Source organism: Oryza sativa, chromosome 10, assembly GCF_034140825.1.
Source record: "Oryza sativa Japonica Group chromosome 10, ASM3414082v1".
In the NCBI taxonomy this organism is placed as follows: domain Eukaryota; kingdom Viridiplantae; phylum Streptophyta; class Magnoliopsida; order Poales; family Poaceae; genus Oryza; species Oryza sativa.
The window spans coordinates 3,831,259-3,854,589 of NC_089044.1; the positions used below are offsets into that span (position 1 = coordinate 3,831,259).

At 41.5% G+C, this 23,331-nt stretch overlaps 1 protein-coding gene and 1 long non-coding RNA gene across 2 annotated transcripts; one reads left to right on the forward strand and one right to left on the reverse strand.

Annotated features, from left to right (window-relative positions):
* The first annotated feature begins 17,847 nt into the window (after nt 1-17,847).
* On the forward strand, nt 17,848-18,628 carry LOC136353707 (uncharacterized). Its single transcript, XM_066304889.1, has 4 exons — nt 17,848-17,877; nt 17,954-18,052; nt 18,122-18,495; nt 18,583-18,628. The coding sequence occupies exons 1-4, from the start codon at nt 17,848-17,850 to the stop codon at nt 18,626-18,628; spliced, it is 549 nt and encodes a 182-aa protein (XP_066160986.1).
* A 2,560-nt stretch (nt 18,629-21,188) lies between these two features.
* LOC112936683 (uncharacterized) lies at nt 21,189-22,741 on the reverse strand. Its single transcript, XR_003239092.2, has 3 exons — nt 22,265-22,741; nt 21,897-22,006; nt 21,189-21,820 (listed from the first exon to the last, which is right to left on the reverse strand). It is a non-coding gene; the product is annotated as an uncharacterized lncRNA (long non-coding RNA).
* Nucleotides 22,742-23,331: the final 590 nt, after the last annotated feature.

Genomic DNA, 23,331 nt, shown 5'->3' on the forward strand with positions numbered 1-23,331 from the left:
AGCTTCAAGTGAGGCAAGTTGATGGGTTTATATAGAGATGGCATGAGGAGAGAGATTAGCTGGATATATATATATATATATATATATATATATATATATATATATATATATATATATATATATATATATATATATATATATATATATATATATATATATATATATATATATCTTGTAGATATGATAGGGAGGAGACCAACAAGGGATTAAATATTTTGTTTTCTTGAAGCTATAGGTTGAGATTTTAATTTGGTTTCTCTTTTATTTTCTCAAAAGAGGTGCATCAATCCAACCAGCCACCGCTTTAACTCCTGGCACACACAATTATGCATAGCTGGAAGTATATCTGTTTCAAATTACTTGTGGTTCTAGCAAATCTCATACAAATCAAAAGGATATCGAAGATTACATAGTTGCCCCATTAAATACATCTCAATTTTTTTTGTTTTCAAAGCATATAAACCAATGGGAGTTATTGGGAGTTTATGACTGTATTAATGCATGACTATATTGATGAAAAGGTGGAGATAAGATCACCTCTAAAAAGGCTTTGAATTGTGAGAACCATATAAGTAATTTGATAAAAAAAATGAAATGCTAGAATGGTAAGTAATATATATGAAACTGAGGGAGTACTGATTTTTTTGAAGAAGTTAGGATTTATACTTAGCTAACGACTATTAAGCGTGTTCAAACACGGTGTACTAGAGAGTTTGTGATTAAGGTGATGTGTTTGTCGGTATATCTTGCTGTGAAAAAACAAGGTATGGTTCATGTTCGCCAAACACAATTTTACTATAAAAATTAATTTCTAATTGTATAAAGGTAAAGCTCCAAGTAACTCCATTTTTCACTCAAACAATTAAACAACGCCCGCACCCAACTAAAATCAGCTTTTTTAAAAAAAAAAACCATATCCAACAAGATAACCTATGTAAAAGAAAATTTATTTTTTCATGGTAATTTGTATATGATTTTAAATATTGGTGTTCTAAACCAATCTTACGTCCTATGCAAATAATAATTAAATTAAACATCCTGAAAAACTCGAAGTATAATGTTACTATCATTCACTCCACAAATTTCACCTTAAAAAAACGCCTTTTCACTAAAAAAAATTCACCTTAAAATAAGACTCGTGTAATGCGAAGCGAGAAAATTATTGAAAAATAATATTATACAGAAAAGCGAACAATTTCATGCATGGTGTTGATATAATAATTAGTACTGTGGCAAAATAGTTTAAACTAGGAAAGTGGTATTTTTCCAATAAATCCTACCATTTAACCTACATAAAGTTGGATTAATTGACAGGGGTTAAGCATGCTATTATACCGATCGACACATACACGCTCCACCATTGACTTTTGAAAGAAAAAAATGGAAAAATTAGGCCAAGACCACTAACATTAATTAGGTGTAAAGAAGAGGTATGAACACCCGAAGCTCATGAGTGGAGGATGCTGTAAATTATATATACTCACAGAGTTGTAAATTTACAGGTTTGATCTTTTGATTACGACATGAACTGTAGTTTAATTGCAATTGATGGCATCGTATTAAAGAGACAGCAAACTCTTCTATTTGTATTGAGTGTTTTAGCAGGAGACTAAATCGATCTACTTATTATCAGTCCATTTGTGAATAGCAAGTAAGCACATGAACAAGCACTGCAATCAATGATCAATTTAACATGTGGCGTAAGAAATAAATGTGAAAATAAATCGTGGGTAGATACTAGGGATGAAAACTGAACGGATAGTTTTCATCTGCTCCAGAGAAATTAAAACGAATATAGATACCTTTCGAAACGGATAATATAGATACCTTTCGAAACAGATAGTTCGGATACGAATACGGATATAGTATCGGGGTTTCCGATATATATGGATAATAATACGGATATCCGGTGAACACCCTATTTCTTAATAACTCTATAACCTTCAATCTACCTTTTTAGATTTTAATAGTAACACATATCTTAACACTAGTCCACATTATTATTATTAGACTTTTACATAATTTTTATAAATTATACTATATTTTATATAAAATGAGCTAATTATGTACGATGATATTTGTTTCTATTAGAAATTGAGGTGGTTTCCGTGTTCCGAGAAAAAAATGTTTCCATATTCATGTCCGATCATATTTGATCCTTATTCATATTCAAGATAATTTGTATTTGTTTCCATATCCGTGCTATTCGTATTTGTTTTCGTATCCGGCAAAAAAATATGAAAACGGATATCGTATGAGCATTACACATTCGTATCCGCTCCGTTTTCATCCCAATAGATACATCTTGCCACTGGACCAGTTTCTCTTTAAAAAATTTAATGATATATATGTATGTATGTATGTATGTATGTATGTATGTATGTATGTATGTATGTATGTATGTATGTATGTATGTATGTGTGTGTGTGTATATATATATATAGTGAATCTATTCTACACCCCTCCCCTAGAATAACTATTCTACACCCCCCCCTCCCATGGGTCAAACCCACCTCCCCCACCCTCCCTAGGGCCCAAAACCCCTCCTCCTACCTCGGTCAAAGCGTCCTCCCACCGGTCAAACCCGCCCACCACTTTGCTGCTCTCGTATTGTAGGAATCGTGCAGTAACAGGACGGTCATCCTGCAGTAACAAGACAGCATTATCGCAGTAACAACGTCAAAAAGTAGCCATGATGGATCTAGTTTCGTTAAGTGTTTTTTTATGAACTTTATGGTGCAAACGGATTGGAAATACAAGATATGATGTGAGAGATATTGCTCTCTAAAGATTGTGATTTACCTCTTTTTTAGTTCTCGTCTCACTGGAACAGCGTAGTAACACGATGGCCAATATGCAGTAACACGTTTGCTTTTCGCAGTAACAACGTTAAAAAATAGTTATGATGGTTTCAGTTTCGTTAAGCACTTTTTTTTTTACGAACACCATGATGCAAATGGGTTAGAAAAATAAGACATGATGTGTACGTTAGTACTCTCTAAAGATTGAGATTTAAAATACTCTAGATCTAAAAAAACATTACTACTATAGGGCCACTGTTACGATGCATGTTCTCTGTTACTGCAAATTTCGTCATATTGTTACTGCCAAAAGTGCAGTAACAACCTATAAAGTGTACAGTAACAACCTATACTTTTTGCAGTAACATATGATGTTACTACCTTTCTAAGATAATGTTACTACCGAATCATAGTAACAAGGTATGATTGTTATAGGTACATAACTGATTTGGTCATAAATCATCATATGGTGATTTGATTAGAAGTGCTCGCTATGAACCATGAGATCATGGGTTCAAGTCTTGAAGTTGAGATTTGGGGGAGGATGAGAAATCGGGAGGAGGGAGGAGTGACGGGACAGGGGGTATTTTTAATTGTTCTAAAAAAGAGAGAAGGAGGGAGAGAAAAAAAAGAAGAAAAGTTGAGATTGGGGAAGGATGAGATGGGTTCAAGTCTTGAAGTTGAGATTGGGGGGAGGAGGAAGGAGCTACGGGAGAGGGGGTATTTTTAATTTTTCTAAAAAAGAGAGAAGGAGGGAGAGAAAAAAAACATAAGAAAAGTTGAGATTGGGGGAGGATGAGAAATCGGGAGGAGGAAGAGAGAAGACGGAGAGAAAAAAAAAGAAGAAAAGTTGAGATTGGGGGGAGGATGAGAAATCGGGAGGAGGAAGAGAGAAGAAGGAGGGAAAGAAAAAAAAAGAAGAAAAGTTGAGATTGGGGGGGAGGATGAGAAATCGGGAGGAGGGGGAATCGGAGAGAGGAGCGACGGGGAAGGAGGGAGGTGGGGATGGAGGGGGCGCGGGAGGGGAGGAGCGACGGGAGGGAGGGGGTGGGGACGGATAGGAGGTGGGAGGAGGTGTAGAATAGTTATTCTAGGGGAGGGGTGTATAATAGAGCTACTCTATATATCTATACTAATATAAAAAGGAGGAGCCACCTCTTTCAATCCTACAGGCCAAATCAACTTATGAAATCCCTACCGTTCATCCGCATCTGCGTCGCCCTGAGCCCTAATCCCTGCCGTCCACCCACATCGCAGGCCCCATTCTATCTCCACCGCTATTTTCGCTCGATGTGCCATCCTCCTAGCGTTAACACCGCCGCTCGCGATAACACCGCCGTTTCTCCATCTTCCCCAGATGACGCGAGCCCCCTTGCTCCCGCTAATAGCCTAGCGCTGCTTCTCGAGGCGCGGCGCGAGCCGCTCGCAGATGCAGCGACGACCAACGAGGTGGCCAACAAGAAGCTAGCGTCAGCGTAGGGTGCCCTCGAGATCATCGCGCGGGCACAGAGGTGGAGCTAGGGTTACAAGCGGCAGATGGCGCACGTCCTATCGCTTCTCCTCTGGAAACGATGTTGATGAGATGCCGCTGCGCCTTGGTCACCATCGCTCTGTTGGGAGGCCACCTCCCCAAATCAGTAATGGCTGGCACCTCCCCCAAGCTCCCATCGAATCCACCAGTCTCCTCCACCACCAGACCCGTTTGGCCTTCTTCTCCATCAGATCCAAGTATATATCCAACGATTCCAACCTCTGAGGCACCGTGGGGCCACTGGATCAGGCCTACTCAGTGACGACGGTGAGGAGGAAGCTTGTGGCGCCGCGGAGAGGCAATGGGGGCGGTTTCAAGCTCGATAGGCTTGTGAGTGGTCATGACTCATGACATCCGCGCGCGGCGGAGCTCGGTGCCATGAAGCGCGTGTTGGAGGACACGGAGTAGTAATTCAGCGGCGCAGGCTGCCCTTGCCGGTGCATCCATCCATCCGCTCTGTCTCTGTCTCTCTCTCTTTCTCTTGATACTCGATAGCATTTGGTGAACTGTCTCCCTAATTACAGCCAGTTTTGCCTGATTCAACTGGGATTGTTTTGTTTTGTTGCGTGCAGTGATGATCTTGCTTCTCCATGAGTAAATATCAAAGCCTCGAAGGTGGGATCTGATTTGGATGCACTTAAGGTCAGTAATATCCAGTTTCCCTGCAGTATGTACTGTTGTTTGCTGTTGAAATTCGTTAATTTATCGTGACACACTAATGTGTTTCTGCTGATTTGTATCATTGGAATTAGAAATTGTGGATTTGCTTTTGATGCTTGATATAATGGCTTTAAAAGAGGCTCTTGGACACTGTGAGGTACTGAGGTGAGTAGGGAACTTTGTTCATTGCCGTGTTGGTGCACCATTGATTTGCATTTCGGTCGATAATTATGCTGCAAGCAGCTAAACATACATTTGCACCTGCTTGATTCCCGCGTAAACATGATGGATCAGTTGAACTCAAAGATAAGGTACAAAATGTTTGTTCTGCTTAGTTGCCTCTCTGAGTCATGAAGACTTTCATAAGCTTTATTCCTGCATGTTGGACATGCTACAACTGATTCTACATCTCTTGCTTCCATTGCTTGCAGCCATGCTTGACATTTGCAAAACCCATTGGGTGGATCAGTTTAAAGCTAATATACTATATACTAACACTCTATTTGAATAGGATATCAAGGGATCTATTAACGTACATCTATTGTTACTACCCTATGCAAATTCATGAGGAGTTGCATTGACCGCCTCACTTTTCTATGTTTCTGCCACCATCGCAATCTCGAGGTCACAATTGCTCTTGGTTCCCATCCATCACAACCATTTGTTCTGAACTTAGATGCTTGTCCCCTGAGAAATCCCCTTCTGGCTTCACTTGTTGATTGCTAAAAGTATGGTACATTGACTATCCTATTTGATTCCTATGAACATCGATGCTCACTGTTTGATACATTTCACTGCCATTCATTTGTTTAACATAAGGCATGCGCATTTAAGCTAGGTGCATGTAATAACCCTTGGGGCCACTTAATGGATCTATTCCCTTTTACATATGCACACATGAGTAGTTATAGAGGTAAAAAAAGTATGCATAGTTTTATATGATCAGTTTCAACTATCACATGCAACATGAGTCATCGAACTTAGTGTGGAGAGAAAATTTGCTCCTATTTGTTTTGAGATATATCATTGATTTATTTTCCAGTAGTTAGCTTCCCTTTTCAGCAAATGTGATCATTTAAAGTGATTATTAGCTGATTTAAGTAGAAAATCCCTGATTAAAAGAAATGAATATTGGTGGCATTGTATCTTTTATATTTGCATATTTATTTACATTGTTATTTTAATACTTTTTGCAGTAGATTTTCCTTATTAAATGATAAACTGAGTTTTTTTACAGCTGTACCATCCATTTTTATGTCATTGTTGTTAAATTAATTTGATTATTGATTGTTGAGAGCCTCACCAGGTAAAAAGGAGCCATAAAAAGATGCTTGCTTCACTTAAATTTATGGATAGAAATAAATCCAAGGTCCCATAGACAATACAAGATTTTATGGACCAAAAGCAACTTTTCTTAGCAGTATGTTCCATTAACAATGGGGCATGTAGAGTCAGACTCTTCGGGGCTTGATAGCATCATATTGAACTATGACATAATATCTATGATATAATATCTGTTATATGTAAACGGATTGGATAGCCTACTAAAATTATATATTTATTTCTTATGTTTGATCTATGAATTGTGTTCAGTTTCAGGAAGAATTCAATGCAAAGTTTAAACTGAAGGCCCCAAATTGTATAATAAATTTAAGGTGGTCTTGATGAAGGATCAACTTCATTTTCGAGATATATGGAATGCATGCAGATTTATAATACATTCTCATTAGTTCGAAACTCAGTACTATCAGATTTTGTATTTCTTCGATATTTCAAAATCCCCTGTGCTTTGGTTGCACTATGAGAATTTCTAATTTCTTTCATTGTCATTTGTATAGATATTCAAATGATGATAGATTTCTTCCATTTTTCCAATGATTTATTTCTTTCTTACATGGATCCTTGTGCAATGTACTCTGTTCGCATACAGTATAGTTTTGTTTTCCCCCTTTTCAGCCTGAATATAATTTTCAGGAAGTTTTGATTCTTCATTCTTCTATGGATCGAAATGAATCGGTTTGGCTATATATTGAGTCTGCAAAATATTAGATTGATGGAATATATATTGTGAAAAACGTGCATTGCACGTGCACGATTACTAGTATATATATGTGTGTGTATGTATATATACATGTATATATGTATATGTGTGTATATATATACATGTATACATGTATATATATGTGTGTGTGTAAATTTTTAGTGTAAATTTCGATATCTCTCAAAACCATTTTACACTTTAAAAATATGTTAATTGGGAAGCTACTTTAAAAAATAAACATGGAAGCACTAGGGATGCAAGTGGGTAGTTCCGCTATCTTCATAAAAATCCGCTTGCTAGTTTATTTTCTATATGGTAGTATAAAATTTAGAAGAAAAAATAAATCAGAAGTGAGATAAGCGGGCAATCGTTCTTCCGTTTTAGCAGATAAATTGCGCCACGATGCATTTTGGACATGTCGATGTCCATACCGCTCAATGTTCTAGAGGACGACAAACATAGTATTTTTCAAGGTACAGTTGCACGGGAGCTTCACCAGATGAATTACGACACTGAACAATTTGCACTGGTTTCACGCGATCTTGGGGGGACAGATCAGTTAATTACGCCTCTTAATAATGATTTAATCAAGACCACTTGCATTAAACATAAGAAAGAGAAAAAAAATGTATCGAACGGTCCAATCGAGTTGTAGCACGTCACACCCTGTTTGACCCGCCAAACCACTCTTACGCATGCACACGTTCTGTTTACGGTCCAATCTATTGGTTATTGGTTATTGATGATTCACGTTGTATTCCATCCATACTCATAAAAAAAGTCATTAAAGACAATGTGTAAGTTAAACCTTATGAATATAAATTATAAATAATTCTCAAGTTGTTGAGTTTGAAAATGTAAAAAATATATGTATAGATTTATCTTGAAAAATACTTTTATAAAAGTATACATATATCACTTTTCAATAAATATTTTTATAGAAATAAGAAATCAAAGTTGTGTTTTAGAGACCGTGTTGCTATTCTAAACGATTAGTATGAGTATGGAGGGAGTAATTAAGAACCGTTTACTGTATATTGAACTGCTAGTAATCAGGCTTTGGGTAGCAATGGACTGGTTTCGGACGTCCCACGGTGACATTCTTGATATTGTGACACATGTCGCATTGGAGGTTTTCTGTTGGTTGCAGTGTCCTTGTAATAATGTCTTCGTCGGATCGGATTCTCTGCAGAGTGATGACATGATATGACCAAATGACTTATTATATATCAATTGCTCTCCGACAATATCTTTCATTTTGGTTCGACGTTAGTCGCCAGATGTAATAGGAGCGAAATTTGATCGATACAGGAATGAGCCGTTGATTTTGAAGATTTTTTTTTCTGGTTTGAGAAAGATTAGGATTGTAAAATCGTTTGATTCTTATTCTGTGATGAATAATTGGCATCTGAGTTTATTGGTTTTAATATTTGGAGATTATTAGTGAAGTGGTTTTGGAGATGATTGGAGTTACAGGTGTTAAACAAGGAGTGCTGGAGATTTGGTCCAGTCAGACCGGGCATGGGTTGCTGGTCAGACCGGTGTGTATCTAGTAGCCAGACCGGGCAGCCCGCGGTCTGACCGGCCGACTCTGTGTCGGTTGCGGTTTCGGGTTGTTTCATTGGATATCATTAGATAATTTGTGTTTATGGCTTCTAGATGGATACTATGAATATGTAATACTGTTGTTTGCTAATAATAAGTCAAGTTGGAAATAGCTTGGTGTCGGAATATGGTTTCTTTGTTTGATTCATGTGTAGGTGTCTTAGTGCCTCAGGAGAGTATTGTCGATGATGGATCGGGAGTCAATTTGGAGATAAGGTGATATCCGGACGGTCAGATATCATACGAGATACTTAGGCTAAAGATCAATGCGCGTGGTTGGTGAAGATTCCATATGGCATATGATGGAGATATTGTGTGCGTATGGGATACAGAGTCGAATTTGGTACAATTGGAATTTGTAAAGTTGGTTTACTGTATAGGAAGATTTCCTAAAGGGATTAGGACTTCTTGTATGAGTTTGGTTCGCTACCTACCTCATATATAAATAGTGAGGGAGGGTGGCCTCCCGGTATCGCTTTAGATAGCATTGAGTTGACAGAATAGTTAGGGTTTCGAGTTTAGTCGAGATTTTTGTGAGGAGTGATGTTGTTGCACTTTCTAAACACAGAGAGAAGTAATAAAGTTGTCATTTACTTTGACAGATCTTCAATTTTTGTTTGCTCGGGTTCGGCGGTCGTACCTGCGATCAGATCAGCGGTGGTGCGGCGGTCAGACCGGTGGGTCAGTGGCGGTTAGACCGGCGACGGCGACAGGAGGCAGAAGCAATTTTCGGGTGGTTAGACCGGGCAATCTACATCGGTCAGACCGACGGCTTTGGCTTGGTCAGACCGGCTAATCTACTTCGGTCAGACCGTAATTCATCGATTTGAGGGTAACTTTTAGTTCCACTAAAAGTTTTGGTTTTGGGGTACTACAACCATTCACCCATCTATGGTTGGCTTAGTTATCGTCGTTCGATCCTACAAGGATTACATATAACTATTAAAACTGTTGTAAAAAACAACAGCTATGCATACTCTAGCCCAACCACTTATAGAAATATGTCTTTAAGTGATATTTTTTGTTTTTAATTAAGCTGTAATTTTTAATTTTTAATTCAGAGATATTTGCCCTTCAAATTTTATAATAATATGCCAAAATAAATTTCATGATGTAAAATACTCGTCCAGATTCGTAATCATCCTAGTTACAATATTTAGAGCCGGAGGGAGTAAAAGAGTTTGGAGTAAGAAGAGAACATATAATTACATTTGACCAATCATCATATTAAAAATACAACTAATTATTTTATTGTGACTTATTTTTATATATTTTTAAAAAATAACTAATTATTTTTTATATATTTTTAAAAGTTATTAAGGCGTGATCGTAAACGTAAAATTAAAGTCAACTGCGTTATTGGAAAACCGCAAGAAGTATTGGGCAAAAGTATAAGATCGTACATTAATACTGCAAATTAAATTAATAAGTACCCATCCATATGTTAGTTAATATATGGGGCCGTGCAGACGTGGACGAATTTCGCACGCTACTTTCTTTTCTTGCCCCCAATCACACGTGGTAACTACAATACGTGTAGATACAGACAAACAGTCATAGAGAGTGATGCAATCAGGCAAGCGACTTCTCCATGTGTCCGAACGTCGTCACGGCAGATATTTCCATGTGTTACAGTAGCCCACCTGACAATGACCAGACCATAGAGACATGACAGCATGTAGTACAAGAGAGACTTTCTTTTTATATGTTGAATATATTTTTAAGATAAAAACAGTATAACTCATCGAAAACTATTTTCCAAAAGTAAACCTATTGGTCATGTTACACCACCGTAATAATTTTCGGCGAACAATATGTTGCCTGGCTACAATAGTCGCGTGGCAGCCAAAAGATTTAATTTTAAGTCAACATAGTACCACAGATTACAAGCCTAAACAAAAGCTTAGCCAAACAGTTTTAGCTTTACCCTAAAATAGGAGTGGAGCTGGGTAGAACGCTATTGCAAAATAAACTAGAGAGGTGGAGCTAAGTTTAGGCTGCTACACAACTCCACTCCAGATCCAACTCCTAAAACTAAATTTAGAAGTTGGAACTCTACCAAATAGCCCATATGTATCTAAAGTTTTCTTTAAACAAAGTTTTGGAAAACAAAGAAATTAAACCTACAGGAGACAGATTGCAATTAAGATACATATATAACATAGCAGACATGTGCAATTCTTTTTATCCACTTGGTTTTGTCAAGGAACTACGTACATGTTGACTGGAGCAAGTGTACTGGTTGGAGTTGGCGTCGGCTTTTTTTTTTTAACATAGTGGGAAATGTTGTCTGCTAATTAGTTCACTTTAGCTTAATTTTGCCCAATAATTTGGGGCTACTCCATGTGGGAGTTGCTCAGATGTGTGCTGGATTTCACTATATTTATAAGAAATTCATTCAATTGGACTCGATCCGGGTCAAGTCGGCATGTGACTACTTGTACATATACAAATGGCGCGTGCACGAAACACCTTTGTTTAATGATATCATTAATTTCAATTTGTTATTTATCAGTGTCTGGCATTTTCCGTGCTACTTAATTAAGTAGAATAAATTACTGGACCACAGCATGACTCAAATTTTAACTAATCACATCTGCATTTTTTTCGCGTATATTGAAAATAGCCAGTACTCTTTTCTAGAAAAGAGAATGATATACTGTCGTTAGAAAAATATAGAATGGAGTTCCCTTTGAACGATTTACCTCTCCCAAGATTCTTGCTGGATCGTCACGAAGACCAAGGTAGACTTGAAAAATGTAGTCGCAGTTTTAGTCAATCTAAAAACAATGACTAGATCACGACCTGGAATGCAGTGCAGAAAATACATGAATTACCCATACTTTTTCTTGACTTTTTTTGTTTTTTTTCCTCTTATCACATGCCCCCATGCCTCACAAATGGAGTTACCTAAGAGCATCTTTAGCAGAAGCCCTCATTTTAAAGCCCCAAAAAACCAAATGAGGGCTGCCCCCAATTTCCTAGGACCCTACAAATGCCTTCAACTCCACCAGCAGCCCCCATTTTTTAGACCATATTTATTATTCTCTTTTATATTAATATAGACTATAGGTTTACGTCTAATTTAACATCTCAATAATTAAAAGATAAATATTTTACAAGATCATCTCGATGTAAAAGTTAATTATCAGGTGCATTATACACGAACAGCACAAACTATAGAGTATATATTTAACCAAACTACTGAAATATTATCCTATATGCTGTTTCAAAGAAAAAAATTGAATATATACCACTGTCTCTCTCCTTAATCCTGTATGTCTCGACCCAAAGAAAAAAATATTGTCTTTCCACTGGAATCCTCTATGCCTCTGTAAAAAAAATGCAAAGAAAAATCTACTCCCTGCATTCTGCGTGCAGGGACATTGCAGGGGCAAGCAGACAGGCAGAAGAGGGACAGGCGGATGAAAAAGCAAGGGGATGGGCTGGTGGGCAGGCGCTAGCCCTCCGGCCGGCAGCGCCGCCAGCGCGAGCAGGAGGTGCGCGCGGGTTGGCAGGCAAAAGAGCTAAAATCAGTGCGGTGATTCACCGGCGTGCGAGCGGATGGCGGACCTATCTGGGGTGATCTTGCCAGCGGTGAGGGGTCAACGACTGAAATTTTTACAATTTGGTCCTTTTTAAAAACTTATTTTACAAATAGACTCCTAGGAAAACTTAAACCAGAAATGGTCCTTTTTGGGACGCCAGAGTGGCTGGTGCCGTACCCTAACATGGCGGCGCCAGCCACACTGGCGCCGTGCCCGTGCCACCGTGGCACTAGGGCTGTCGTGGAGGTGCTGACTAGGCAGAATGGGGGCGCCAGCCACACTGGCGCCGCCCCTCATACCACGGCGCCAGCATGGCTGGCGCGCCCTCCTCTGTGGGCCGACCCTTAAACCCCGTGGGCCCCACCACCTTTCTCCTCCCCACTCCCATTTTCGCCAAGTCCCAGCCCGAGCAGCAGCGCAGGAGTTCTTCCCCTCTCTCTCCCCCTCACCTCTCCACCTCAAATCCAATCAATTTGAAGCCGTTTTTCACGGGATTTTTTGTGGAAATCGAAGAGAAAGGTAGACTCCTTCATTCCCCCTTTTTTTTCGTTTTTATTGGTTGAATTTGTAGATCGGTGGGTAACCCTAGAACCCCTTTTTTACCCAAATTTATGATTTTTAGCATTTGTTCTTAGGATTGGCTTGTTGTAGTGCTATATGTTTGCAATGTACTCATTGGTGTCATGATTTTTTTAACCATATATGTGGTAATGTTAATTTTTGGATGGTTTGGTTGGATGGATGGATGAAAAATTATGGTTGAGGCATGACGGAGGTTTGGGTTGTATGACGGAGTATTTGTAATATTTCGATGTGTAATGCACTAGTAAACTTGTTGATAGTTGTAGGTGGATTAAATATTTTTTTGGAGTAGTAGCTTTGGGACAATTTAAGTTATGCATTGGTTATAATATGTCGGTTTGGACTACGTTTAGGAATGAAGATTTAATTTTTGTTGCAAAGTTACATTTGATTTTTTGGTGTAGATGGATAGACTTGTTCGTGTTTACTACGGTGGTAGAGTGGTGGAACCTTATGTTGGTGCACATGTTGAGTTTGAGGATATGTCATTGAAGACCATTTTGTTTCCCACCCACCCAACTCTAGATGAACTAAGGTCACGAGTGAAAGAAGTTCTTGGATGGACCGAGGATAATGTGGAGATTCGTTTTTATGGGAGATACGATGTTGGTCAAGGGCATAAGTATATATTAAATGTGATAGGTCAGTTGGAATGGGAAGTTTACTTTGATTTGGTAAAAGAGTCTCAGTTTAGATCTCTAGAGGTGTTTGCATCAAAGTTAGTTCGTACCGTAGAAAATTTGGATCTAAACAAATCTCCTTCTTATCATTACGTTTAGAAGAATTTTGTGACATATTATTCTCGTCGTGGAGGGGGTGCAAGTAAGAGTGAGTTGGTACGAGAAGACTTGGAGGGTGAAGGAGAGAAGAAGAGACCTTTGCTTGGAAATGATTTATGGGAGGCAGGACCATCAAAGAGATATTGCGGTACTGATGATGTGGATGCAGCGAGGGTGATGAAAAGGGAGTTAGTACAAGAGGGGCTTGATCTAAGTGAACATTTGTCGGCGAGTGTTCATTGGTCGTCGTACGGAGTCAACCCTGAATACCCGACAGAAGTAGCAGGCCAATATGTGAATCCAGATGATTACTTTTATGTCGAATTGAGTGGTGGTCACGATTCTGTCTCTGTAGAAGTCAATAGAGATGATGTTGACGAGGAGGCAAGTGTTGAGCAATATGATGTTGAACTTGCTGAAGACTCTGATGATGACCGTCCATTCCCTCCACTTACTAATAATGACAAGTTAGCATTAGAGGAATGTCGTGCGTTTGAGAAGGTGTTTGGGAGGAAGCCGGACATTCCTGAGTTTAGGGACCTAACACATGCCCATGGTGCACTACTAGATGGCGGCATCAACCTAGATCAGTTGCTAGAACCATTCCAGGTGGATGGTCTCAGAAAGGGTTTAGAGTTCCCATCCATGGTCGCATTGAAGCTATGGCTCCAGGAGTACGCCATCGTGCACCATCGTCCATACCGTGTTGTCAATTCTGCCGCAAATAGGAGGTACACTATTAAATGTGAAAACCCACGGTGCAAATGGAAGGTCCATGCAACTAAGAGGTCTAGTGGCACGTGGAGGATATCACGGGTAGGTAAGAAACATAGTTGTGCTACTGCCGAAGGTTCAGGGAGCCACCGGCAGCTGACATCAAAGTTCATAGCAAATAGGTTATTCAATGCCATAAAACTGCAACCTACACTCTCTGCTTCTGCGTTAGCTTTGTATATATTTGAGGTTTTCCAGTATAGGGTGAAGTATGGCAAGGCTTGGAGGGCACGAGAGGAGGCTATGAAGCTCATTTACGGTGAATGGGGTGAAGCGTATGTTCGTTTGCCCACTTTGCTGCAAGCCATTAAGCAGAGGAATCCCAGTATGATCTACCACATCGATACTCATCCTGACAGGGTTGTCAACGTTGATGTTGTGACCAAGAAAATTTTTATGCGTGCATTCTGGTGCTTTGGTCCTTCCATTGAGGCTTTTAAGCATTGTAGGCCAGTACTAGCTATAGATGCAACCTTCCTAACTGGGAAATACGGTGGTGCCTTGATGACTGCATTATCAGCTGATGCGGAGGACCAACTTGTACCTTTAGCTTTTGCCTTGGTGGAAAAAGAGAATTCACGAGACTGGTGCTAGTTTATCGATCTTGTCCGACGGGTTGTGGTTGGGCCGCATAGGGAGGTTTGTATTATCTCAGATCGACATGCTGGTATAATGAATGCCATGACGACTCCTATTCCAGGATTGCCACCGGTTCACCACCGGTGGTGCATGAGGCACTTCAGTGCTAATTTCCACAAGGCCGGTGCGGACAAGTATCAGACAAAAGAGCTCCTAAGGATATGTCAGATTGACGAGAAGTGGATATTTGAGAGGGATGTTGAGGCACTAAGGCAGCGTATTCCCGAAGGTCCTCGTAAATGGCTTGAAGATGAGTTGTTGGATAAAGATAAGTGGTCTCGTGCATACGATAGAAATGGCCGCCGGTGGGGTTACATGACAACCAACATGGCCGAACAGTTCAATAGCGTGCTAGTTGGTGTTCATAAGCTTCCAGTGACGGCCATAGTATCATTTACGTTCATGAAGTGCAATGACTACTTTGTGAACAGACATGATGAAGCTTTGAAGCGAGTCCAGTTAGGGCAGCGTTGGTCCACCAAGGTTGATAGTAAGATGAAGGTGCAAAAAAGTAAGGCGAACAAACACACTGCAAGGTGTTTTGATAAGCAGAAAAAGACATACGAGGTCACAGAGAGGGGTGGTATAACGCGTGGTGGTGTTAGATTCGGCGCAAGAGCCTTCAAAGTTGAAGGTGAGGGGAACTCATGTTCTTGCCAAAGGCCATTGCTCTACCATATGCCTTGCTCACATCTTATACACGTTTATATGATTCATGCAATTGATGAGGAATCTCCCAACCGAATGCCGTATCAGTTCTCTTCAAGAGCCGTTGTGAACACATGGGCAAGTCGCTTTGAGCCATACCTCGACCCCACACAGTGGCCACCGTACGATGGTGAAGAATTTGTTGCTGACCCAAATTTGAAGATTAAAACAAGAGGGAAGAGGAGATCGAAACGATTCAAGAACGAAATGGACTCGGGTCTGGGTGGTTCTGGAAGGAAACCACCTTCATGCGTTCAACTTGATGCTGCGCCGGTGCAAAATGATGCTCGTTGTGTCACCAGGAGGGTCACAAGAAAACTAAGTGTCCTACGCGTCCAAAAAAGAAGAAGTCCAAAAAAAATATAAGTGTTAGGGAGGTAAATATTTTGTTTTCCTACTCATGCTCTCGCATTCATTTTCTTTTAATATATGTCACATTGGTAACTAACGGTGAATTTATTACTTTTTCATGTAGGATGGCCAAGGAGGGACAACCGCCGACTTACCCAGCCTTGGAGGCGTACTACGAGGCCCGTCATCGCGGGGCTGTGATCGAGGCGGGGAGGGTATGAATCGGCATTGATTCACTTGTGCATAAGTATCGGTAGCGTGTATTTGACATTATATTAACTAATTGATTTACAATTGCTAATGCAGGTACTTCAACCGCTCCGAGTCAGAGCTCATGCCCCCCCAGTGTTCGACGATAGGTAGATCCCGTACCTAAGGGCTGCCGGGTTGCTCGGGGTGGCCTTGGTCGTGAGCAGAGGAATGCCAGTGTTCAACGCTCCTGCGTTGACAGCACTTGTGGACAGATGGAGGCCTGAGACACACAGCTTCCACCTCCCCAGTGGTGAGATGACCATCACTCTACAGGATGTGGCTATGATCTTGGCCCTCCCATTACAGGGGCATGCCGTGACGGGCAGGACAGAGACTCCTGGATGGCATGCACAAGTGCAGCAGCTGTTTGGCATTCCACTGAACATTGAGCAGGGGCAAGGGGGGAAGAAGAAGCAGAATGGAATACCCTTGTCTTGGCTGAGTCAGAACTTCTCACATCTTGACGACGATGCTGAGCCATAGCGTGTTGAGTGTTATGCCCGTGCATACATCTTGCACTTGTTGGGAGGGGTTCTGTTTCCTGATGCTGGGGGTGACATTGCTTCGGCGATATGGATTCCTTTGGTTGCCAACCTTGGTGATCTGGGCCGTTTCAGTTGGGGCTCAGCAGTGTTGGCGTGGACATATAGACAGCTCTGTGAGGCCTGTTGTCGTCAGGCACCATCATCCAACATGAGTGGTTGTGTGCTATTGACTCAGATGTGGATGTGGTTAAGACTACCGGTTGGAAGGCCTAAGTGGAGGCAAAGCTTCACTCCTTGGCCCTACAATGAGCCAGACATGGAGAAGACAGTGGCCTACCTTTTTGAGAGTACTGCCACTGCACATGCTCACCAGAATGTGGCATACAAGCATTATGTCAATGAGATGGACTGCTTACAGCCTCAACATGTAAGTACTTCCAATATCACTTCTAGTTAGACATTTACTTCTTTAATTGAGATACTAACCAACAACATCTCTTCAACTTTTGCAAATTGAGTGGTTACCATACCACACAAATGAGGCTTCAAGCCTGACCCTGAACTCGATGTGCAATCGAGACTCTGACTATTTCATGTACTAGTGCCCATTGATTTGTTTCTGGGCAGTTGAGTACCACCTTCCGCACCGTGTCATGCGACAGTTCGGGAAGAAACAAGATTGGCCGGTTGAGGACATCTCAACTGGAGTTGAATTACACAAGTAAATATTTCTTATCTTTGTTTGCTTTCATTGTCAATGTTCAATTTTGTACCATTTAACCCTTGTCGATGCTCACTATTGTTTCATCACCTTCTACTTGTCTAGGTATGACAGGGTGAGAACAAAGAAGGTGAAAGACTGGGGGCTAGAGCATAATAGATACATTGATGAATGGAGGACAGCCGGAAGGAACGACAGGTACATCGAGACTATACACCAAAATCATCTTTTCTCAGAGTACCTTCGTTGGCTGCATAGGACATATAGACTGTTCCTCCGCCCTACTTGGACGGAAGCCGACATAGAGGATGACCGCGACTCCGATGAGGGGCGGAATCCCTATGATGTCCGAACTAGAGTTGGATATCAAATGGAGCACGCCCCACTTAGAGACAGAGTCGTAAGTTTTCTTGCATTTGTCAAAATTATTTCCATTTGCACCCTAGACCCTAACATATATCTTCTCACGCTTTCAGTCGAGAGAGCTCCTCAGGAGTGTGAATGAAATGGGGCATACCCTCCAAGCTCCGAGGGGTGGTGAGGACACGGAGAACACACTCCGCAATGTTTTAGAGGTAAAATTTATTTAGCACTTTGTATTACTTGAGTTATGCCTAACAAACTTCTTTTTTTTTGAAATGCAGAAAGTTCGTCAAAGGTGCCGGAAACTTGCAGCAAGATTAGGTTGCAGGTCGGTTGGATTGGACGACGTGTACCAACCGGGGAGACTACCACCACCACTACCTCAATCCGCGCGTCCAAGTATCGCTCGACACTCCATCAGGATAGAAGAGCGTGAAGGAGTTGGTGGCTCGTCGTCGTCACGCATTAAGCAAGGGAGGGGAAAGGGGAAGGCGCCGGCTCCACCTAGCGACGACGATGACGACGAGGACGAGGAGGATGAGGACTACGTCGCACCAGACGCCGAGGAGATAGACATGTCACAGCTTCCCGACGCGCCTCAGGGGACGCAACCCACGCAATACAACTTGCGATCCACTCGGGCAGCGAAAAAGAGGTAAAATGAGCTTACCATTCTCAAATGTTATTTGATTTCCCTTATTTTGTTTTTAAAATGTTTTAAACATTGGATTTTCAAATGTAGGTACACTCCGGTCTCGCAAGCAATTCGGCGCCAACGGAAGAAGTAATTTGTATGAAGTTAATCTATTGGTTGGTAGTATGACATATGTGGTGCACTATGTGATATAAAATGTGATGGACTATGTGAGGACTATGTAATGGACTTTTGACATTGTTTCATGTGTGGAATATAGGATGGACTTTTGGCATTGTTTGATGTGTGGGATATGTGATGGACTTTTTGCATTGTTTGATGTGTGGAATATGTGATGGACTATGTGAGGACTATGTGATGGACTTTTGGCATTGTGATTTGTGCAATTGGAACCTGTTTTAGTCTGTACGAATCTGTGAATTGTGATTTGAATTGCGAACTGTGAATTGGTACATTTGTGCAATATGGATCTTCAATTTGCAGGGAGGCAGAGGGCGGCGCCAACCACCCTGGCGCCGCGGTTGGGGAGGGCGGCGCCAGCCAGTGCCGCGAGGCAGAAGGGTTTCGGGCTGGGGGAGGGCGGCGCCAGCTACCCTGGCGCCGTGGTCCATGAGGGCGGCGCCAGCCGAGGCCCGGAGGCGGAAGGGCTTCGATGGGGGGAGGAGGGGAGCGCCAGCCACCCTGGCGCCGCGGTCGGGGGGGGCGCCAGCCGTTGCCCGGAGGCAGAACAGGGCGAAAATTTTTAGGGGGGAGAAAGTTGGTGGGGCCCGCAGAGGAGGGGCGCGCCAGCCATGCTGACGCCGTGGTATGAGGGGCGGCGCCACTTTGGCTGGCGCCCCCTTCGGCCTAGTCAGCACCTCCACGACAGCCCTATTGCCACGGTGGCATTGGCACGGCGCCAGTGTGGCTGGCGCCGCCATGTTGGGGTACGGCGCCAGCCACTCTGGCGTCCTAAAAAGGACCATTTCCGGTTTAAGTTTTTTCAGGGGTCTATTTGTAAAATAAGTTTTCAAAAAGGACCAAAATGTAAAAATTTCAGGGTCAACGATGGCAACCGGAGGAGATACAAATGCATCGCAGGGTGTTGTGGGAACGTGAGATGAGCGCGCAAAGGGAAAATAATGTTTGCACCAGAAAAAATGTCGATAGGGGCCATCCTGTTGAGCCCCCAGGGGCCAAGACTAGAGGCTTCGAGGGAGGATTCAGGGGCCTCCTCACTTTGGGGTCTATAGTAGTCTCTGTTGGACTTGATTTTTTCATGTTAACCCTCATAATTTAGTTAGGGGCTAGGTTTAGGTCCCTACTGGAGATGCTCTTAGCCTCAGCTATTTCATGATATTGAAAAACTGGTAGCCCATCTATTAATTATTATTGTCTTGAAAGCTAGGTGTAAACCACATAAAATAGCTAGGTGTAAACCACATAAAATTATCGTATCAATATACACATGCCACAAGAGTACATAAAGTTTCAGAGACAAAAGTATTGAATAGTCCCACATTGGTTGTGAAAAGGCAAGGCACCTAATATATAACTGGAGGAGCCCCTCAACTCATTAGCTAGATTTTGGAATGGAAAAGATCCTTTACTGTCTAAAAAGGTGTTTATGGCCTATTTGAATGTGGAATTCCTCGTCATTTTTAAAAGAATCAGCTCAAGTTTCATATCAATGGACAAAGAAAAAAATCTTGCATTCGAAAGGGGATCTTCCTAGGATTATTCCTAGTTACTATATTTATATCAATATCAATGGAAACATAGAGAGGAACAAGGTTGAGCAGAAATTAAAGATACCTTTTAAAATAAAGATTTTTATGTGGTATTTTAAGTAGTTCTTGCCAAAGACAATTTAGTGTGAAGGAATTGCAATGGTAGTAAAATATGATGCCTTTGTATGCATAATGAAATTTTCTAGCATCTATTCTTCCACTGTTAATTTTGCTAATTTTCTTTGAATATATGTTTGTTCTCTTTTGGCCTAAAACATCTATGTAGTATTTCTCACATATTTAGGAGCTGGCTTGCTTGTATTGACTAAAAACCAAACAACATACTACCTCTGTTTTTTAATATATGACGCTGTTGACTTTTTCTCACATGTTTGACCATTCGTCTTATTCAAAAATTTTATATAAATATATAAGATATAAATAACACTTAAAGTACTATGAGTGATAAAACAACTCATAACAAAATAAATTATAATTACGTAAATTTTTTGAATAAGACGAATGGTCAAACATGTGAGAAAAAGTCAACGGCGTCATTTATTAAAAAACGGAGGTAGTATTATAGTACGAGCATTCTCTTTATGTTAGTTTGTATGGCTAAGTAGAAATTGTAGAGGCTTTTTATAAAGTCCCAACTAAATTTTATATGCACTAGCCAATAGCCTGTGCGTTACAAAAATACCCATTAGTGCCGGTTCTTAAGGCCTAATAGGTGTCGGTTTTGGATCCGACACCTTTTGGTCGGCACCAATGATCAAAATCATTGGGCACCTATAATATTATAAGTGTCGGTTATACCATCAGAACCGACACCTATATGGTACTATAAGTGCCGGTTCCTGCAAATAATCGGAACCTACAAGGGGTAAAGGCCAACACTTTGTACTCACCACATAGGTGTCAATAAAGAACCGGCACCTATACTAATAAAAGCCAAAAAAAATAAATAGCGCAACAGAAATATATCCTGAAACACAAAAATGACACAATATTATATTCGCATCCTCCACATCCACATCCTCCACACAAGTCACAGAATATTACATTCACATCTTGCACATCCACATCCTTCACATTTTTCAGATTTCAGATTACATCACAAAATAAATATGGGGCAGCTGTCCAACTGTCATTCAGCAAAAACATACCCTATTCTATGATTCTAAAAATTGCAATCAAGTAATATTGATATTTGTAACAGGTCTACGTCATGAAAAGAAAATTTCCAGGTTTACTGCATTCTAGCATCCTCATATTGTTTCAAATTCATGGAATACACAGGTTCATGGCATATACAAAACTGCACCATCAAGTTCAGATTTCAGATTGCATCAAGTTCTATATTAACTTTCCCAAAGCTACACAAAAGCATTTTAACCCCTCCTCTCCAGTGACTCATTTCTATTAATACTAATAGGATATTCACAACTCATCTTCTGCTACTCCTATCCATCAACACAACAACTCATAATTTACAATTAATCTTTCCTGAAAAGATCAAGTTCAGCATACATTTCAGAACAAGAATTTACCAAAATTTCCCCATTTCAAAACACACACATATCAAATGATCAAAGAGCGGCTCCCCAATTAATCTGGACCACAAAGATCGATCAGCCAGGCAAGCATATGTTATAATACATAATTACAGCATCAGGCAAGATCGATCACCTTGTGTTGGTGACCGGAGTCGACGCAGAAGAACACGACGGTGTTGGTGACCAGGAGGGAGGGTGGACAGTGGGAGGAGGACGGCGTCGGAGGGCAACGGCGGTGGAGGACTGTGTCGATGCAGAAGAGAGGCCAATCAAAAAAAAAATGCAAAGAGAGGTCAATTATCCTACAACAGCTGCTACCTACAATTCGTGAGCTAGATTTGCAAAATTATTCTTAAATTGCATCAGCATTTCATCCTAAATGACCAAATGCTAATTTATAAGAATCCACCATTTCACAACACAGACATTACAATGCTCAAAATCTTGGGGCAATCAAATATTTTCTCAAAGCTTGTAGGGGAGGGGAGAGGAGAGGAGAACCTCTTGGCAACGGGCCCAACGGCGTCGGCGTTGGCTGGCGGGCGAGCGGGCGCTGGAGGGAGCGGCGGCGGTGAAGGAGGACGGAGGGAGCGGCGACGCAGATCCAGGCGATGGCGCTCCAAGCAGACGGTAGCGGTGGGCGGTGGGCGGTGGCAGCGGACGGTAGCGCTGGAGGGTGGCGGACGGCAGCGGCAAGTGGCGACGACGGCTGGCCAGATCTGAGGGAGCGGAGGGCGCTGCCGCAACCCGTCGCCCGCCACCTCCTGCCTCCCCTCCTGCCGGATCCGGCGGAGGGGAGGGCGTCGCCGCCTCCCGTCGCCCGCCGCCTCCCCTCTTGCGCCGCCGCCTACCTCCTCGGGCACCACCGCCACCCATTGCCCGCCGCCTCCCCTCCAGCCGGATCCAGCGGAGGGGAGGGCACGACCGCCACTGCTACTGCCTCCGCCGTGTGCGCGAAAGAAGACGAGAGAGGCGAGAGAGAGATAGAGATGATAAGGTTGACTTATAGGATAAGGCCAATGCATCGGCCTGGATCGGCTCGGCAGCTCGGCTCGGTTTGGATAGGTGCCATTTTTTAAAAAAAAAACGACACCTATAATTTATTATTGGTGCTGGTTTTTAATTAACCGACACCTATAATAGGTGCCGGTTTTAAAGTAAAACCGGCACCTATAATTGCTTAAAGGCATCGGTTTTATATGTTTTCAACCCACGGAGGAGGAAAAGGCATTATAGGTGCCGGTTTTAGTTAATTCTGGCACCTATAGTGCCGATCTCTATGGGCTTTTTTTAAGTAGTGTTTCTACCTTATTAAATCAATTATTAAGCACTTAGTTCAAGAAATATTATGATTTTCCTTATTGAACATATAGGTGGTTTTGAAATTTGGGAAGAGTCAATTATAAAACAGGAGATGACTCATTAAATGGTGATGTACGTAATAGTATAAATTATGAGACCCACATGTCAGTGACAGGGTGGGTGTGAAAATGGACACTACCACTACTAACATTTTAAGTAATATAGATTTACCTTTTAGGGTAATATATTGACATAGTTTTTAGGCA